The 17,818-nt window shown below is 45.3% G+C and overlaps 1 protein-coding gene across 2 annotated transcripts in view; it reads right to left on the reverse strand.

The window, feature by feature from the left end:
• The window catches only part of LOC106608059 (spectrin beta chain, non-erythrocytic 1), a 118,372-nt gene that overhangs the window by 22,068 nt on the left and 78,486 nt on the right, over positions 1 to 17,818 (reverse strand). For both annotated transcript variants that reach the window (XM_014205747.2, XM_014205739.2), the window contains 10 exons: positions 9,893 to 10,089; positions 8,872 to 8,984; positions 8,489 to 8,676; positions 7,695 to 7,812; positions 7,125 to 7,283; positions 6,482 to 6,784; positions 6,117 to 6,270; positions 4,982 to 5,852; positions 3,990 to 4,127; positions 3,120 to 3,876 (listed from right to left, as the gene is read on the reverse strand). In XM_014205747.2, the coding sequence (XP_014061222.1) occupies positions 3,120 to 3,876; positions 3,990 to 4,127; positions 4,982 to 5,852; positions 6,117 to 6,270; positions 6,482 to 6,784; positions 7,125 to 7,283; positions 7,695 to 7,812; positions 8,489 to 8,676; positions 8,872 to 8,984; positions 9,893 to 10,089 (2,998 nt within the window). The remainder of the gene's footprint in view (positions 1 to 3,119; positions 3,877 to 3,989; positions 4,128 to 4,981; positions 5,853 to 6,116; positions 6,271 to 6,481; positions 6,785 to 7,124; positions 7,284 to 7,694; positions 7,813 to 8,488; positions 8,677 to 8,871; positions 8,985 to 9,892; positions 10,090 to 17,818) is intronic.

Here is a 17,818-nt window from a genome sequence, read left to right on the forward strand (position 1 = left end):
TTTGTAGGACTCCTTGCTCACACATGCTTTTTCAGTTCTGCCCACACATTTTCTACAGGATTGAGGTCAGGGCTTTGCGATGGCCACTACAATACATTGACCTTGTTGTCCTTAAGCCATTTTGCCATAACTCTGGAAGTATGCTTGGGGTCATTGTCCATTTGGAAGACCCATTTGCGACCAAGATTTAACTTCCTGACTGATGTCTTGAGATGTTGCTTCGATATATCCACATAATTTTCCTACCTCATGATGCCATCTATTTTGAAGTGCACCAGTCCCTCCTGCAGCAAAGCACCCCCACAACATGATGCTGCCCCCCCATGCTTCACGGTTGGGATGGTATTCTTCGGCTTGCGAGCCTCACCCTTTTTCCTCCAAACATAACGATGGTCATTATGGCCATTTTTGTTTCATCAGACCAGAGGACATTTCTCCAAAAAGTACCATCTTTGTCCCCATGTGCAGTTGCAAACCGTGGTATGGCTTTTTTATGGCGGTTTTGGAGCAGTGGCTTCTTCCTTGCTGAGTGGCCTTTCAGGTTAAGTCGATATAGGACTCGTTTTACTGTGGATATAGATACCTTTGTACCCGTTTCCTCCAGCATCTTCACAAGGTCCTTTGCTGTTGTTCTGGGATTGATTTGCACTTTTCGCACCAAAGTACGTTCATCTCTAGGAGACAGAACGCGTCTCCTTCCTGAGCGGTATGACGGCTGCGTGGTCCCATGGTGTTTATACTTGCGTACTATAGTTTGTACAGATGAACGTGGTACCTTCAGGCGTTTGGAAATTGCTCCCAAGGATGAACCAGACTTGTGGAGGTCTATTGACTTTCCCAAGATGTCAAGCAAAGAGGCACTGAGTTTGAAGGTAGGCCTTGAAATACATCCACAGGTACACCTTCAATTGACTCAAATTATATCAATTAGCTTATCCGAAGCTTCTAAAGCCATGACATCATTTTCTGGAATGTTCCGAGCTGTTTAAAGGCACAGTCAATTTAGTGTATGTAATCTTCTGACCCACTGGAATTGTGATACAGTGAATTATAAGTGAAATAATCTGTCTGTAAACAATTGTTGCAAAAATTACTTGTGTCATGCACAAAGTAGATGTCCTAACCGACTTGCAAAAACTATAGTTTGTTAACAAGAAATTTGTGGAGTGGTTGAAAAACGAGTTTTAATGACTCCAACCCAAGTGTATGTAAACTTCCGACTTCAACTGTATATGAGATGAGTAAAGCATTATGTAAACATTATTAAAGTGACCAGTGATTCCATGTCTATGTACATAGGGCAGCAGCCTCTAAGGTTCAGGGTTGAGTAGCCGGGTGGTAGCCGGCTAGTGATGGCTATTTAACAGTCTGATGGCCTTGAGATTGAAAAACAGCTTCTGTCTCTCGTCCCAGCTTTGACGCACCTGTACTGACCTCGCCTTCTGGCTGAGAGCGGGGTGAACAGGCTGTGGCTTGGGTGGTTGATGGCCTTGATGATCTTTTTGGCCTTCCTGTGACATCTGGTACTGTAGGTGTCCTGGAGGGCAGGTAGTTTGCCCCCGGTGACGAGTTAGGCAGACCCTACCACCCTCTGGAGAGCCCTGCGGTTGCGTGCGGTGCAGTTGTCGTACCTGGCGGTGGGTAATACAGCCCGACAGAATGCTCTCAATTGTACATCTGTAAATGTTTCTGAGGGTCTTAGGGGCCAAGCCAAATTTCTTCAGCCTCCTGAGTTTGAAAAGGTGCTGTTGTGCCTTCTTCAGCACACTGTCTGTGTGGGTGGGCCATTTCAGATCGTCACTGATGTGTACGCCGAGGATCTTGAAGCTTTCTACTTTCTCTACTGCGGTCCCGTCAACGTGGATAGGGGCATTTTGTTGACATTGAGGGAGAGGTTATTTTCCTGGCACCACTCCGCCAGGGCCCTCACCTCCTCCCTTTAGGCTGTCTCGTCATTGTTGGTAATCAGGCCTACTACTGTTGTGTCTGCAAACTTGATGATTGAGTTGGAGGCGTGCATGGCCACGCAGTTATGGCTGAACAGGGAGTACAGGATAGGGCTGAGCCTGCACCCTTGTGGGGCCCCTGTGTTGAGGATGGAGGTGTAGTTTCCTACCTTCACCACCTTTAGGCAGCCCATCAGGAAGTCCAGGACCCAGTTGCACAGGGCGGTTTCAGACCCAGGGCCCTGAGCTTAATGATAAGCTTGGAGGGTACTATGGTTTTGAAGGCTGAGCTATAGTCAATGAACAGCATTCTGACGTAGGTATTCCTCTTGTCCAGATGGGATACGGCAGTGTGCGGTGCGATGGTGATTGCATCATCGGTGGCTCTATTGGGGCGGTAAGCAAATTGCAGTGGGTCTAGGGTCTCAGGTAAGGTGGAGATGATATGATCCTTAACTAGCCTCTCAAAGCACTTCATGATGACAGAAGTGAGTGCCTAGGGGGCGATAGTCATTTAGTTCAGTTACCTTTGCTTTCTTGCGTACAGGTACAATGGTGGACATTGTGAAGCAAGTGGGGACAGCAGACTGGGATAGGGAGAGATTGAATATGCCTGTAAACACTCCAGGCAGCTGGTCTGTGCATGCTCTGAGGACGTGGCTATGGATGCCGTCTGGGCCGGCAGCTTTGCAAGGGTTAACACGCTTAAATGTCTTACTCACGCTGGCCTTGGAGAACGAGAGCCCACAGTCCTTGGGAGCGGGCCGCGTCGGTGGCACTATGCTATCCTCAAAACGGGCGAAGAAGGTGTTTAGCTTGTCTGGGAGCAAGACGTTGGTGTCCGTGACGTGGCTGGTTTTCCCTTTTAATCCGTGATTGTCTGTAGATCCTGCCATATAAGTCTCGTATCTGAGCCGTTGAATTGCAACTTCACTTTGTCTCTATACTGACATGTTGTCTGTTTGATTGCCTTACGGAGGGAATAACTACACTGTTTGTATTCAACAATATTCCCAGTCACCTTGCTATGGTTAAATGCGGTGGTTCGCGCTTTCAGAAGTCGCCTTGGACACTGTGCCACCCAGTCTATCCGACATATTATTTTGCTTAGTTCTTACTAACATTTGTGTGAGCCAAATGGAGACTGTACTGTGTAATATAATGTGATGTTACCTGGTTGTTGAGGAAGGCTTCAGCCTGCTTGGTATCCCTGAGGAACAGCTGGTGGGCATGGGACTGGGACAGCAGGTTCTGACGGTTCTCCCACATCTTGTGCAGCTCGTTCCAGCCTGTGTCCAGGGCCTGCAGCCTCTGCCTCAGGAACATGTACTGGGCGTCCGTCTGGCCCTGGGTCACCATTTCCCCCATGTCCCTCATCTTCTGGTAGTCCACTTCATAGTTGCAGATCTCGTTCTTGATGCCCTCGTGCTGCGCCAGCAGCTTTTCGGCCTCCGTCAGTGTGTTGGGCATGTCTTCTGAAGCGATGGCCGTCTGGGTCTTGGACAGCCATGACTGGAAGTCATCCAGCTCCCGGAGGAACTGCTGCAGCTTGCTGGCTTCGCCCAGGGACTCCTCGCGGTTCTTCAGGGTGCCCTTCATCTCGTCCCACACTCCTGTGATCTCCCCCAGACGACCCATGATGCCCTGGGCTTGGTCGGGGTGCTCGGCTGCAAGGCGCTCCCCCTCCTTCCCCAGTTCTCCTAGCTTGTCCTCGATAGCGGTCAGGTCGCGCTCCATGCCGGTGAGTTTGCGCTGCAGGGCCATGACCCCGGCCAGGTCGTTGCCCAGCTCCTGGGTGGACTCGATCACCTTGGTCTTCTCGCGAATCCACGACTTGGTCTCGTTACACTCCAGGTGGTAGTTCTGTACACCCAGAGCTGAGTTGAGGGAGTCTTTCTTCAGGTCAACTAGGTCACGGAACTGGCTCCATCTAGAGAGATGTAGAAACACACACACAGTCAGGGAACAGTACTTTTCCACTAGAGGTTATTAACTGATGTTAACTGTAGTTGGTGTTGAGGTTGATGTAGGGTGTTACTATACCTGGTGTTGAGTTTGTCCTGTTGGGCTTTGATCTCCTTTTCACTGGGGTGACCACTGTGGATGAGTTGCCTAGCAATCTGGTTCACCACGGCAACGCGGGAAGCTTGGTTGTTCATCTCTGGCTCCAGACTCTCAAACCTGCGGGGGAAGAGGGGGTAGAAAAGGGGAAGGAAGAGGAAGGGAAGGAATAGAGGGAGAGGGTGGATGATGGTGTAGAGAGGGGGAGTTAGAGAGGGAGAGGTAGAGGAGTAGAGGTAGAAATGGTAGAGGTGGCAGAGGGAATGAGTGTACTGTACATAAACATATGGAAACAATGTTATCTTAATGTGAATCCTGTTAACATGCTTTGTTTCCAGCTGAACTATAATGTCATGTTCCAGTTGCCAGTATATCACACAGAAGCAAAGCCAATGAAACAGGAGTCTGGGAATGATTCCATGCGGTGCACTGTGAGTAAACAGTGTGGAGGGGGAGAGATCATTTCAGACCAAAGACACACATTGGAGTAAACAAGCCATTGAACCGCTGTCCAAAACACTTAGCGAACTGAGGACAAGTGCCTGTTTCTTCTGTGTGGGAAGACTTTAGAATGATTGGCTTTAAAACATTGTGGGCTCTGTTGTTAAGTGGAAAGTGAATTATGGGAGTCTAGCTCCCACACATTACACTAGCGGCCCACCCGTGCTTGCATAAAAGGTGTTAGTTTCACAGATCCCTTTCACTGTGCTACATTCCAATGCCCAATCAAACCGCCGGGAGAACATTCATTTCATTCTGGCTGTGAAAAACATACAAAGTTACTGCAAACATGATGGGAAATATTCTTACAACTCATTTCCTTTGCAAAGTGGTTTCACTGAGGGAGTTATACGTCTACACAGTCTGCCTCAAGAGAATGGGTTGTCCTGAAATGATAACAGCAAATCTCCAAATATATCAACTGACATAATGCATCTGGACTGAATAAGCATGGTTCGGCTGGGTGTCTTTACCTGTGCTGAACCACCTCCAGATCCTCCAGTTTCTCTGGTATCTCCATACTGTTGAGCCACTGCTCCTTCTCATCGATCCACACCTCACAGGCGTCCGCCTCGCTGAACATCTTGTAGAGGGCCAGGGCATCCTGTAGGGCCTGCTTCCTCAGCCGGGTCAGCTCAGCCACCTCCTTATAGCGCTCCTCGATGCCTGACAGGCGCCCCTGCACCTCCTCTGAGCCAGTCTGTTCCCCGGGCAGGGTTTTGGACTGCTCGTGCAGGGCGTCGATGACAGGTCGGTAGCCGGCAATCTCCTCGGCCACATCCTTGTGCTTCTTGACCAGGGCCTGGGTGGAGAACTCGTCGTGGCCCACGTCGGCACTGGACACAATGCGGAGAACATCCAGCATCCAGGTGTCGATGTCGTCGGCGTCAGCCTGGAACTGGTGCAGGTTGCAGGCCTCCTCCAGCCGGGCCTTCCTAACGGCAGATAGCCTCTCCAAGGCCGCCCACTGCTCCTGGATGTCTTGGATGCGCTCACGGATCTTGTCGGCTCCGAAGTGGTCGGCGGCCACCAGCTCCTCTCCCTGTTTGATGGTCTGTTGCAGGTGGCCGGCGCGGCCGATCATCTCATCCTCGAAGGCGCGGTGCTGGCTCAGCAGACGCACGGTGCCCGTCAGATCCTTACCGCAGTCCTCCGAGGACAGGATCTGCTCTTTCTCCCGGATCCAGCCCTCCTCCTCGGCCATCTCCCAGAAGAACTTCCAGAGGCGGCGGGACTCCTCCAGGCGGGCGCAGCGCTCGGCGGCCAGCTGGCTCAGCTCTGCGTAACAGAAGTCCATGTGGGCCACTCGGTCCCGGATCACCTGGGGGTCACAGGGCTTATAGCCTAAAGAGGGGACAGGAACACATCACAATTAGCACACTTTTATCATTTAAACTGAGAATACAGGCTTTACCGGACAAAGATCAATGACTTATTTTGCGGACAAGTGGCAGCATTGGCTAGGACTTTACAACAGGCTGTATAGCTTTACCCTTTCAGGATACAATTCATCTCACATCTCTTTTATAGCCTACAGGTATTACCCACAGAGAGAGCATAATCACCTACCACCCACAAACGACTGTAATCCCAGAACATGTTACTCACCCTCTGCATCAATGGCGAACTTCTGAGCGTTGTTGTTGACGGCTTTGACGCGGTCGGCCTGGATGGCAATATCAGCCTCCACCAGAGTGTGCTTCTGCAGCAGGTCCTCCACTCCCAGCAGGTGTTTCCCATAGTCCTGAGACAGCAGCAGCATCTGAAGATACAGGACACATCTCCAGGGTCAGGAAGGCCACAGGTCACTGGGGTCAATAGTGGGTAATGTAACTAAGAAATAGGCAATAGCTCTTACATCACAAATATGTCACTGAGTAAGCTACTGTATCAAAACAATTGTTACCCCACCATCCAACCAAAGTCCCCAATCTATCCCTCCATCATCATCATATCAACATCATCTTCCTCACCTTCATCTCATCCATCCAGTCCATGATGTAAAGCATCTCCTGGAAAACCCTCTGCAGGCCCAGGTTCATCTCCAGCCGGATGCGCCGGGCCTTCAGCAGCTCCAACAGGTACTCCCACAGACGCAGCACGTTGTCCTTCCTCGCAGTCACGCGCTTGATGTCATGGTAGTTCTCTGCCTCCAGCTCCTTGGCCACGGAGAGCACTGCCTGCACACGCTCCTCGTAGGCGCCGATGTCCGTCTCGATGGCCTCGTGCTTCTTGGTGGCGGCCTCCACCGCCTGCAGGTCGAAGCCAAAGTTGTCCTGAGGGAGGGCGGAAGAGGGGGAGAGGAATAAGGAGTGAGGAGAGTTACAGGTTTGTATCTAACTGCTAAGCAGTGGCATAATCGCCATAATAACAGCCAGTTTATGTTTTTAGAACTAGCAGGGATATTAAATGGGTCAAGATCATGAGGATGAATCAGGGGAGTAAATGACTTCATTGTACATTACTCTGTATGACCACAAGGGTATGCTATGAACCAATAGAGTTAATGTAGACAATACAGTAGGAGTGGCGTCATTGTTAGAGTGTACCAATAGTGTGCGTGTATCAATGAGCGTGCGGCATTAGTGTTTTCATGAGTGTATGTGTGTGTGTTACCTGTGAGACGAGCCGTTGGTTCTCACTCAGCCAGGTCTCTCTCATGGCGGCTTTGCGGTCAAAGCGGCGGGCCAGCTGCTCCAGTTTCTCCTGACGAATCAGCTCCGTCCTTAGCGCCAGCTCCCTCTCATGCTCTGACTTCTCCAGCCTCTCCCAGGCCTGACATACACACACGATCGAGTAACGGTCACACAGGTGCGGCGTACAATATATGGACCTAATATATCCACTGTACTAAACCTGTTTTAACTTGTCTTATGGTCTTACCACACCATCAAACAACTAAACCCAGCTAGCAACTGCACCAACTAAATCCACCTAGCAACTAAATCCACCTAGCACAAAGCAAAGTAAATCTTCCTGTCATCAACTATACCAAACTTACAGAAACCATGTCTATCTATTAAATCTATTTCAACCCACTGTCGATCAGCTTACCGCCCTTAAACTGTCTGTCAATCACCTTAATCCATTCTAATTGAGGACACCACATAATGGGTTTCTGAGTGTATGTTTCGAGATAAGATAGGAGATAAATAAGCCTGTTCTTTAAAGAGCAATAGGTCTCACCTTGTTGATGTCTGAGATGAGTTTGCCGTCCCGCGGGATGTAGACCTTCTGATTGTTGGCCCTCATCTTGCTCTGGATGGTGAAGAGGAGAACCTCCAGGTTGCCTTTCTCAGTGAACCTGACAGAAACAGAAACAATTTGAATGTTGAGCGTAAACCTTACCGAGGAGAAACTGAGTGGAATTTGGCTAATCTCCCTAATGGCTGGTGGCTTTTTGACTTTTGCGTTGAGCCAACCAGCTCCATCTGTCAACATAAAGATCAGCATTATTTTTTCTGCCCGTAGTCCAAGGCCAGTAGTCCACAGAGGGAGAGGTATTTTGTCAGCAGTAGGGGTGACATTGTTGCCTCTGTGGAAATGGTGTCAGAGTCCATTTCAACAGGCTGAAACATCTGTCTAAGCAAGCTTTACTTTTGGCCAGTTCTCAGAATAAAAAAATGTAATTCTGAAAAAAGCTCTGACGAATGCCGACACGAAGCTTGAATAAAAAAAGTGATACTAGCAAGAGCAGTGTGCCAAGAGGAGTTAGTTCACCATGAATCTGATACAACTGTATATCAGTAATAGGGTACACATCTAGAATCCCTGACAGTTTCAGTTTAGTCCTTGGTGAGTCAATTCTGCCAATTGATACTGTAATGTTACAGTAAATTACAAGCTGCTGTGTGGAAAATAGGTGGAGGATATGGTGTAAGACTTTTTAATTTCGCTATGTGTGTGTGTGTGTGTGTGTGTGTGTGTGTGTGTATGTATGTATGTATGTATGTATGTGTGTGTGTGTGTGTGTGACTCACTTAGGGGGCTTTTCCACGGTACGGTAGGTGTTGAAGGCCTGAAGCTGTTGCTGCACCCCCACTAGGGAGTTGGCAAACCTGCGGTTGTTGAGGATGATGATGGTCTGTTCAATCCATTCCAGGAGGTCAGAGGCCAGACTCTCATATTTCTGAATCATGTTATCAGTCTCAATGGCATTGTCCAGCACCTGGGAGATGAAGGTGGTGAATCAGTATCACAGTACATACATTATATACTGATTATAGCTACATCGGTGGGAAAGTTCAAATATAAGGCCTTGTCATAAAGTAAAGGGAATGATTGTGCTTGAAGAAGTACAGGGACAAGATACTTTGTTCTCTTGTGATCCAGGTTGTGGAAGATGCGAACTCTGACCCCTCACCTTCCCAATCCGTTTGCCCTCCACCTTCAGGGCCTTCATCTTGGAGAAGTAGTGGTAGTAGGTCACAACATAGGTGATGATGGACTTCTCATCAGGGTGGTCCACGCTGATATCTGTAGAGGTAACAAACACACACGCCGCGCACACACACACACACACACACACACACACACACACACACACACACACACACACACACACACACACACACACACACACACACACGCACAATAAGAGTCAGACATAAATGGCTTCGACTGCCCCATGTTTCCCTAATCTACAGACATCAACAGAGGGCTTGGCTTCCGCGCTGCTCTGCTGAGAAAAATTGAATTTATTTGAGGGAAAATTGATTTAGTAGCTATGTTTAGACAGAGGCGGTCGGGGTAGAGGGGCTGCTATGCTCGGAAGCGTTCTCATGCCTGCGTCTCTTTCTTCCCCATACTGCAGACCTCTGAGAAAGCATGCTGAGATCTCAGAACCACCGCTTACTAAATATTTAACACAGCCATTACTCTGCCACGCTTAAAAAGAAAGAGCTCCAGCGGTGAACATTGCCTTTCTGTTTGTACCTGTCACCCTCCTATAATGGGTCTGTCAGCCACCCGTTGAACTACATTAAAGACGCGACCCAGAAGTAGCGGCCTGTCAAACTACACGATATGGATTCTGTAAGTGTTGTACAGTAGTAACAGTTGTCAGGTTTCTATGTATTCATACCGGGATAATATGACATTCTTTAAGGGTGATAATGTCTGGGTATAAATGTACTGTGATAATGGCATAAAACACTGGCAGATGCACGAGAGGCAGGGCTAGAGTACAGTATGCTTCAGCAGTGTAAGCAGCTCCTCCACCCTCCTGCTGTTGTGTACACGGTATGTGATGTTTTCACCAGACTATGGAATTCCATGACTATGTAAAACAGTACAGAGTCATGCGCCGATGAGTATATTCAGAGTGTGTAATGCAAATGAAGTATGCGTGTGTTCATGTTTCCATGTGTGTACTCTGTACTAACCCTCCACGTCCAGTAGCTTGTGGAGGCCCAGGTGTTGCTCTGCCAGGTTGAAGGCATTCTGCAGGTTGTGGTGGGCATTTGACTTTTTCAGCTTGTCAAAGTCTATCAGGTCAGGTCTGTGTTTGTGGAGGATGGCGTTGAAAGCCATGCCATCCCTCCAGCTGGTGCTGAAGTTGTGAATGTTTACATTGGGATATCTGGAAAACAGACAGAAAACCTAGGTTAGGGAAATAGAGCTCGCCAGCTTGAAGTCCTAAAAAACCTAAATGAGTTACCTCTGGTTCGTTCAGCCATTCCTATGGGGGGAATAGAATACAGTTTTGGGATAAACGCCGAAAAATAAGGTCTGAGGTTAACACAGGTTTAGGAGATATTATCTCATAGAACAAAACGTATAAGATCAGCCAGTTAACATGACCTTTATGAATTATGAAGACTTATGTGCACTGTGATTTTTTTAAATTACATAAATGCTTCAAAATTCACAAAAAGTTACGTTAGCCGATCTCATAGAAGAAAACATATACACTGAACAAAAACATAAACGCAACATGTAAAGTGTCGGTCCCATGCTTTATGAGCTGAAATAAAAGATCCCAGAAATTGTCCATACTAACAAAAATATTATTTGTCTAAAATTGAGCACAAATTTGTTTACATCCCTGTTAGTGAGCACTTCTCCTTTGCCAAGATAATCCATCCACCTGACAGGTATCAAGAAGTTAATTAAACAGCATGATCATTACACAGGTGCACCTTGTGGTGGAGGCAATAAAAGGCCACTCTAAAATGTGCACAGATGTCTCAAGTTGTGGGAGCATGCAATTGGCATGCTGACTGCAGGAATGTCCACCAAAGCTGTTGCCAGAGAATTGAATGTTTGTTTCTCTACAATAAGCCGCCTCCAACGTCATTTTAAAGAATTTGGCAGTGTGTTCCACTGGCTTCACAACCACAGACCACGTGTAACCACGCCAGCCCAGGACCTCCACATCAGGCTTCTTCGCCTGTGGGATCGTCTGATGTGGTGCTGAGGCGTATTTCTGTCTGTAATAAAGCCCTTTTGTGGGCAAAAACTAATTCTGATTGGCTGGGCCTGGCTCTCCAGTGGGTGGCCTATGCCCTCCCAGGCTCACTCGTGGCTGCGCCTCTGCCCAGTCATGTGAAATCTATAGATTGGGGCTTAATTAATTAATTAAAATTAACTAATTTCCTTAAATGAACTAACTCAGTAAATTCTTTGAAATTGTTGCATGTTGCATTTATATTTTTGTTCAGTATAAGATCTCCTAAGTGTGTGTTTATCACAGACCTTATTTTTGCATTTATCAAAAACCCTACAGAAACTCCATGCATTTGCCCATAGACTTTGGGCAACGAACCATGATGGAGTTAATGCCAACAAAAAGACTCTATTACTATTGCTCTCTATGTTGCTTGTGTATGAGCCTACTGTTGACTAAACGACAAACTCACATTGTCCGACAACATAAGTCTTTGATGGAAATTTGGAGAGAACTTTGTTGTTCTTCAAACATCTAATAATAATCTAATCAAATCTTCTGCATCCAACTCCCTCATCAATGAAACAGATGGCTTTTGAAAATGTGTTCCACCTACCGTATGTTCCAAATATGTTCCAACTGACACCAAACACAATGCCTCTCTTTATTAAGCATCTGTTTAACTAAAGTGATTTTACCCTGATGTGTCATGTTCTATTTGAAGCTGGGCATTAGCAGTGTTGGTTTTGTTAATGAGTGAATTGACTTATTCAGCATGTAGCCCAGGGGCTGTTCGTGCTGCTGATGTTTTAAACAGCCTGACATTTAGGCCGTGATGTCTGATGTGACACCCTCGCTGTGATTTCAGCGTCGTTCCATGTCATTTCACCAAGCCATGACACCCACCATCTCAGATTGTTCTGAAATGGTTTCTATAGTTAGAAACAGTTAAGACTGGCATTCCTGAAACATTATTTTGTTCTCTGAGAAATTAAGCTAATTTATTGCACCCAAATAGGCCATTTTAATTTATAGGATTCAGATAATATTCAATAGTTATAGTTCCCAACATCCGATTTGGACCAAACTTCTTCCTACCAATGAGTAAGACATGTTGCCTGGCTGCCAGACTACTTGCTCCGGCCAAACGCTACGCCACACCCACGGACGTTAGTTTGTTCTCCACAATGGGTCTGGATTCGAGTACCTCCCTGACACTTCACCGAATGCGAACACATTCGGGGCTGTCTGATTGGTCCAGAAACCGATGGGTTGGGCCAGAACACGTGGGTAAAGCGGCAGTTTGAAAATGTGCCATCGGGTTTGATACTCTGGTTGGTTAGAGAAGACAAACTTTGTTTTGTATAACACCCCTCATCACCACAAACAACTTCAATGATGGCAGTCTCAGACTAAAGTATGCAGCGAACGACAGAGCAGTGGAAGAATTTAGTGTGAGTTGTCAGTCTATAAGACGTGAGGAATCCCCAGAAATTGTCAAAGCTACCTACGGACCACAGACACCCCATGCCAATCCCACCCCAGCAACCAATATACTGTATAGGTTCTATATGTTTGACAAGTAGTTTGAAGCTTCAGCTTGGAGTATTGCTTCTCCATACTATATAATGTATTACCTGTGAATCTGGTGATGTTTTTTTCCCCCCTTTTCAGAGAAATTTGTTATTGAAGTCACTTGCATTATTTACCATAAAATATTGTGAAAGTACCAGGTTTTGACCACTAGATGCTGCTGTTCTTGATATACCGCCACACTCTTTTATACATTTTCCTGCTTTCTTATGTCACAACATTTCCTTTGCAATTTTTGGTAGAAAACCAATAGATTCGTGTCATGATGAAAAGACCTTGTGTGGTCATCATAACAATTCAGGTCATTGTCCAGTCCTCCATGAAAGCAAATCAGTTTGTCCTTCTTTCACGTGTAATTTGTGTCAAGGAAATGGCCCCTTTGCGTGTGGTTTATTCCCTTCAAAAAAGGTCTGTATTAGTTTATATTGGACCATTCATGGTGAACAAGAAAACTACAAGGCTACATCAGTTTTAATGGTTCCAATATTATGGTCTCTAATGGTCTTCAATGGTAAAAACCAGAGGTGTTGACTCGAGTCACGTGACACATTTTGTGACCTGAGACACGACTTGGCTAAAAGAAAAAACACTTGCCACTTGACTTTGACTTCAGCATCTATGACTCATGACTTATCTTGGACTTGAACTGCATAACTCGAGACTTGATTTGTCGTCTTGTGCTCTATGTAAGCATTTCTGTCCTTTATATACGAGTGCTGTAGGTTCTGTGCGTTCTGTTCTGTGTCTTGACCAATCAGATTCACAGAAATCACAGGTCTAGCAAAGCGTGTGATGCTCCACTGACCTCAGGTATTTATTTAGCAAAGGTGATAACACATCACTCCCGATATACACAAGCAAGAACTCTTCACAGAAATGTTGCCGCTGCCCTACACCTAAACTGTATGCGAAGAAAACAAGTAGATTTCTCAGTCTGATCAACTAGGCTACTGATAACTACTGCAGCTGCATAGGCTACAGCCAATGCGCCCTGTAACGTCTTGCACTCTGGCCAGGGTAAACAAAATGGTACTGTTATCTAGCCAATTTATAGCCCGTTTATTTGTGTTAGGAGAAAATGTGATCAAACTTGGTTTAGGCTATATTACATTTTTTTACATTTTAGTCATTTAGCAGACGCTCTTATCCAGAGCGACTTACAGTAGTGAATGCATACATTTCATACAATTTCATACATTTTTATTTTTTATTTTTCTGTGCTGGCCCCCCGTGGGAATCGAACCCACAACCCTGGTGTTGCAAACACCATGCTCTACCAACTGAGCTACAGGGAAGGCTGTATTCAAACTAGGGCTGGCTGGCTGGCTAGGCTGACCTTTATAATCCAAAATTATTAACTGAAAGTAATCAAACACAATACTGATTATATAAACACACTGAGTTACTTTTGAATTGCAGTTGCATAGGCCTATATGATGAAAACCTGCATAAAGCAAGCTCTGCCCTGTGAGTTCTATTGTCCAATTGCAGTGGTTGTGTCTGTGTAAAGGAAAGTGTCGTTTTAAAATATAATTCATATTAACAAGTACAAGGTTGCTGCAGTTTGACAGGGTTTTCATCCTCCCTAGGGCCAGGAGTTTTTCCAGAATTTCTTAAAAACAACGTAACCTGTTTAGAACATATCTGTATACCTAGGCAGCAGGTAGCCTAGTAGTTAAAACCTCTCTGGGCTAGGTGGGACGAAATCGTCCCACCTACGCAACAGCCAGTGGAATCCCGTGGCGCGATATTCAAATACCTTAGAAATGCTATTACTTCAATTTCTCAAACATATGACTATTTTACACCATTTTAAAGACAAGACTCTCGTTAATCTAACCACACTGTCCGATTTCAAAAAGGCTTTACAACGAAAGCAAAACATTAGATTATGTCAGCAGAGTACCCAGCCAGAAATAATCAGACACACATTTTTCAAGCTAGCATATAATGTCACATAAACCCAAACCACAGCTAAATGCAGCACTAACCTTTGATGATCTTCATCAGATGACAATCCTAGGACATTATGTTATACAATACATGCATGTTTTGTTCAATCAAGTTCATATTTATATCAAAAACCAGCTTTTTACATTAGCATGTGACGTTCAGAACTAGCATACCCCCCGCAAACTTCCGGTGAATTTACTAAATTACTCACGATAAACGTTCACATAAAACATAAGAATTATTTTAAGAATTATAGATACAGAACTCCTTTATGCACTCGCTATGTCCGATTTTAAAATAGCTTTTCGGTGAAAGCACATTTTGCAATATTCTGAGTAGATAGCCCGGCATCACAGGGCTAGCTATTTAGACACGCACCAAGTTTAGCCCTCACCAAAGTCAGATTTACTATAAGAAAAATGTTATTACCTTTGCTGTTCTTCGTCAGAATGCTCTCCCAGGACTTCTACTTCAATAACAAATGTTGGTTGGGTTAAAAATAATCCATAGTTATGTTCAAATATCCTCTGTTTTGTTCGTGCGTTCAAGACACTATCCGAAAGGGTAAAGAAGACGCGTTTCGTGACAAAAAAATTCTAAATATTCCATTACCGTACTTCGAAGCATGTCACCCGCTGTTTAAAATCAATTTTTATGGCATTTTTCTCGTAAAAAAAGCGATAATATTCCGACCGGGAAACCGTGTTTTAGTTCAAAGAGAGAGAAAATAAAAACATGGGGTCGCCTCGTGCACGCGCCTCAGTCTCATTGTCCTCTGATAGACCACTTACCAAAGGCGCTAATGTTTTTCAGCCAGGGGCTGCAAAGACATCATTCAGCTTTTTCCCGGGTTCTGAGAGCCTATGGGAGCCGTAGGAAGTGTCACGTTACAGCAAAGATCCTACGTTTTCAATAAAGAGAGTCAAGAAGCCCAAGGAATGGTCAGAGAGGGCACTTCCTGTACAGAATCTTCTCAGGTTTTTGCCTGCCATATGAGTTCTGTTATACTCACAGACACCATTCAAACAGTTTTAGAAACTTTAGGGTGTTTTCTATCCAAAGCCAATAATTATATGCATATTCTAGTTTCTAGGCAGTAGTAATAACCAGATTAAATCGGGTACGTTTTTTATCCGGCCGTGTAAATACTGCCCCCTAGCCCTAACAGAGCGTTGGGCCATTAACTGAAAGGTCAATGGTTGAATCCCCGAGCTGACTAGGTGAAAAAATCTGCAGATGTGCCCTTGAGCAAGGCACTTAACCTGAATTGCTCTGGATAAGAGCATCTGCTAAATGACTCAAATGTCAATCTGGTCCCACTCCCATCATTGCCCATATAAATACCTTTTTACAACTACTAACTAATCACTGTCAGACCATATAGGGTCCTGTTTTATACTTGGTTAGGTTTTCAGATTAGGAGAGGCTCCGGGCACCAGGGAAAATAAATTTGCCACACCACTTTGGGACCTGTGGTGCCACCTCTGCATCAGGGCATCATCGGTCCTAAAAATCGTTGCATCCCACTATGTGGGGGGGTGATGCAGTTTGTAAAACATGTGGGTCCAAAATCACTGCTGTATTGAAATGCTACGAAATTGTGATAAAACACTTGTGGAACATGGGACTTTACTTGATAATTGCCCTTTATTACTTGTGACTTGACATGAGACTCGAAAGTTAAGACTTGAGACTTGCTTAGGGTTTTTACCACTTTGTCCCATACGTGGTAAATAACACACACTGCATAGTATTTTACAATTGATATTGAGTTGTGTTGGGTTTAATGGTAAATGTCACTAACCACAATACATATAGAGCAGTTTCCTGAAACTTGTATTTTAAAAAATAAGACTGCCATGCAATTATTTTATCAGAGTTGTCACAAAATGTTTATCCCTAGTGATAGTCCCTAGAGATAGCCCTTTTAGAAAGCGGCCACTTGTTGGACTATTCAAGGAGAGTTGGGTTGAAGCATTAGGTTGCTAAGAGAAGGACAAACTGAATTGCTTTCATGGATGACTAACTTGATGACCACACTATTTATTTTCATAAAGAGCCAAATCTAATGAGCCAAATCTATCTATTTAATAAACACAAGAGACCAGCAGAATGGCTAAAACAGTGTGAAAGTAGCAAGAACAGCAGCATCTAGTGGTCAAAACCTGGTACTTTCACACTATTTTATGCTAAATAATGCAAGCGACTACAATTGCAATTTTTTCTGAACCATCACCAGACCATTATTCCTCGTCCACCAAACTTTACAGTTGACACTATGCATTGGGGCAGGTAGCGTTCTTCTGGCATCCGTCAAACCCACATTCGTCCGTTGAACTGCCAGATGGTGAGGCGTGATTCATCACTCCAGAGAACGCGCTTCCACTGCTCCAATGGCGGCGAGTTTTACACTACTCCAGTCGACGCTTGGTGGCTACTCGGCCATGGAAACCCATTTCATGAAGCTCCTCGAAGAACAGTTTGTGTGCTGACGTTGCTTCCAGAGGCAGTTTGGAACTCAGTAGTGGGTGTGGCAACCGAGGACAGACGATTTTAAAGCGCTTCAGCACTCAGTGGTCCTGTTCTGTGAGGTTGCATTGCCTACCACTTCGCGGCTGAGCCGTTGTTGCTCCTAGACATTCCCACTTCACAATAACAGCACTTACATTGGACCAGGGCAGCTCTAGCAGGGCAGAAATCCGATGAACTGACTTGTTGGAAAGGTGGCATCCTATGACGGTGACATGTTGAAAGTCACTGAGCTCTTCAGTAAGGCCATTCTACTGGCAATGTTTGTCAATGGAGATTGCATGGCTGTGTGCTCGATATTATACACCTGCCCTCAACGGGTGTGGCTGAAAAAGCCGAATCCACTAAGGGGTGTCCACATACTATTATATATATAGTGTATGTTTCTCACATACGTATACCCTTGATGATGTTGACATTTTCTATCACAAAGTGTAGACCATAAGCTGTTGACCAGATGGATGTTCCAGAAAAACGCATTATTGAGTTTGCTCAAATTCTGATTTGACAGATCTGGCTAACTCAGAATTTACAGTTCCAGAAAGAGAGCTTGACGTTTAGCCTGATCAGACACCATGGCATTGAATGCTCTGAAGCAAACTTGTTACCTCCTAGGTTAACTTGATTTTAGCCTGTCCTGGTGGATAAAGACAGGGATTCTCTGCCAATCAGATTCTTGTCCAACACCATGACTGGTCCCTTTACGGAAAATCCAGTTGACATAGGAGCCTGCATTGTTTGCTGTGCATTACAAATGGGATGAATTACTGGATCTCGAATAGATCTTTTAGATCATTCTGAAGATCTTATTTTGGAACGTTATCTTTTTTTTTTCTTCAATCAATCA

The sequence above is a fragment of the Salmo salar genome, chromosome ssa01 (assembly GCF_905237065.1).
Source record: "Salmo salar chromosome ssa01, Ssal_v3.1, whole genome shotgun sequence".
Lineage (NCBI taxonomy): Eukaryota > Metazoa > Chordata > Actinopteri > Salmoniformes > Salmonidae > Salmo > Salmo salar.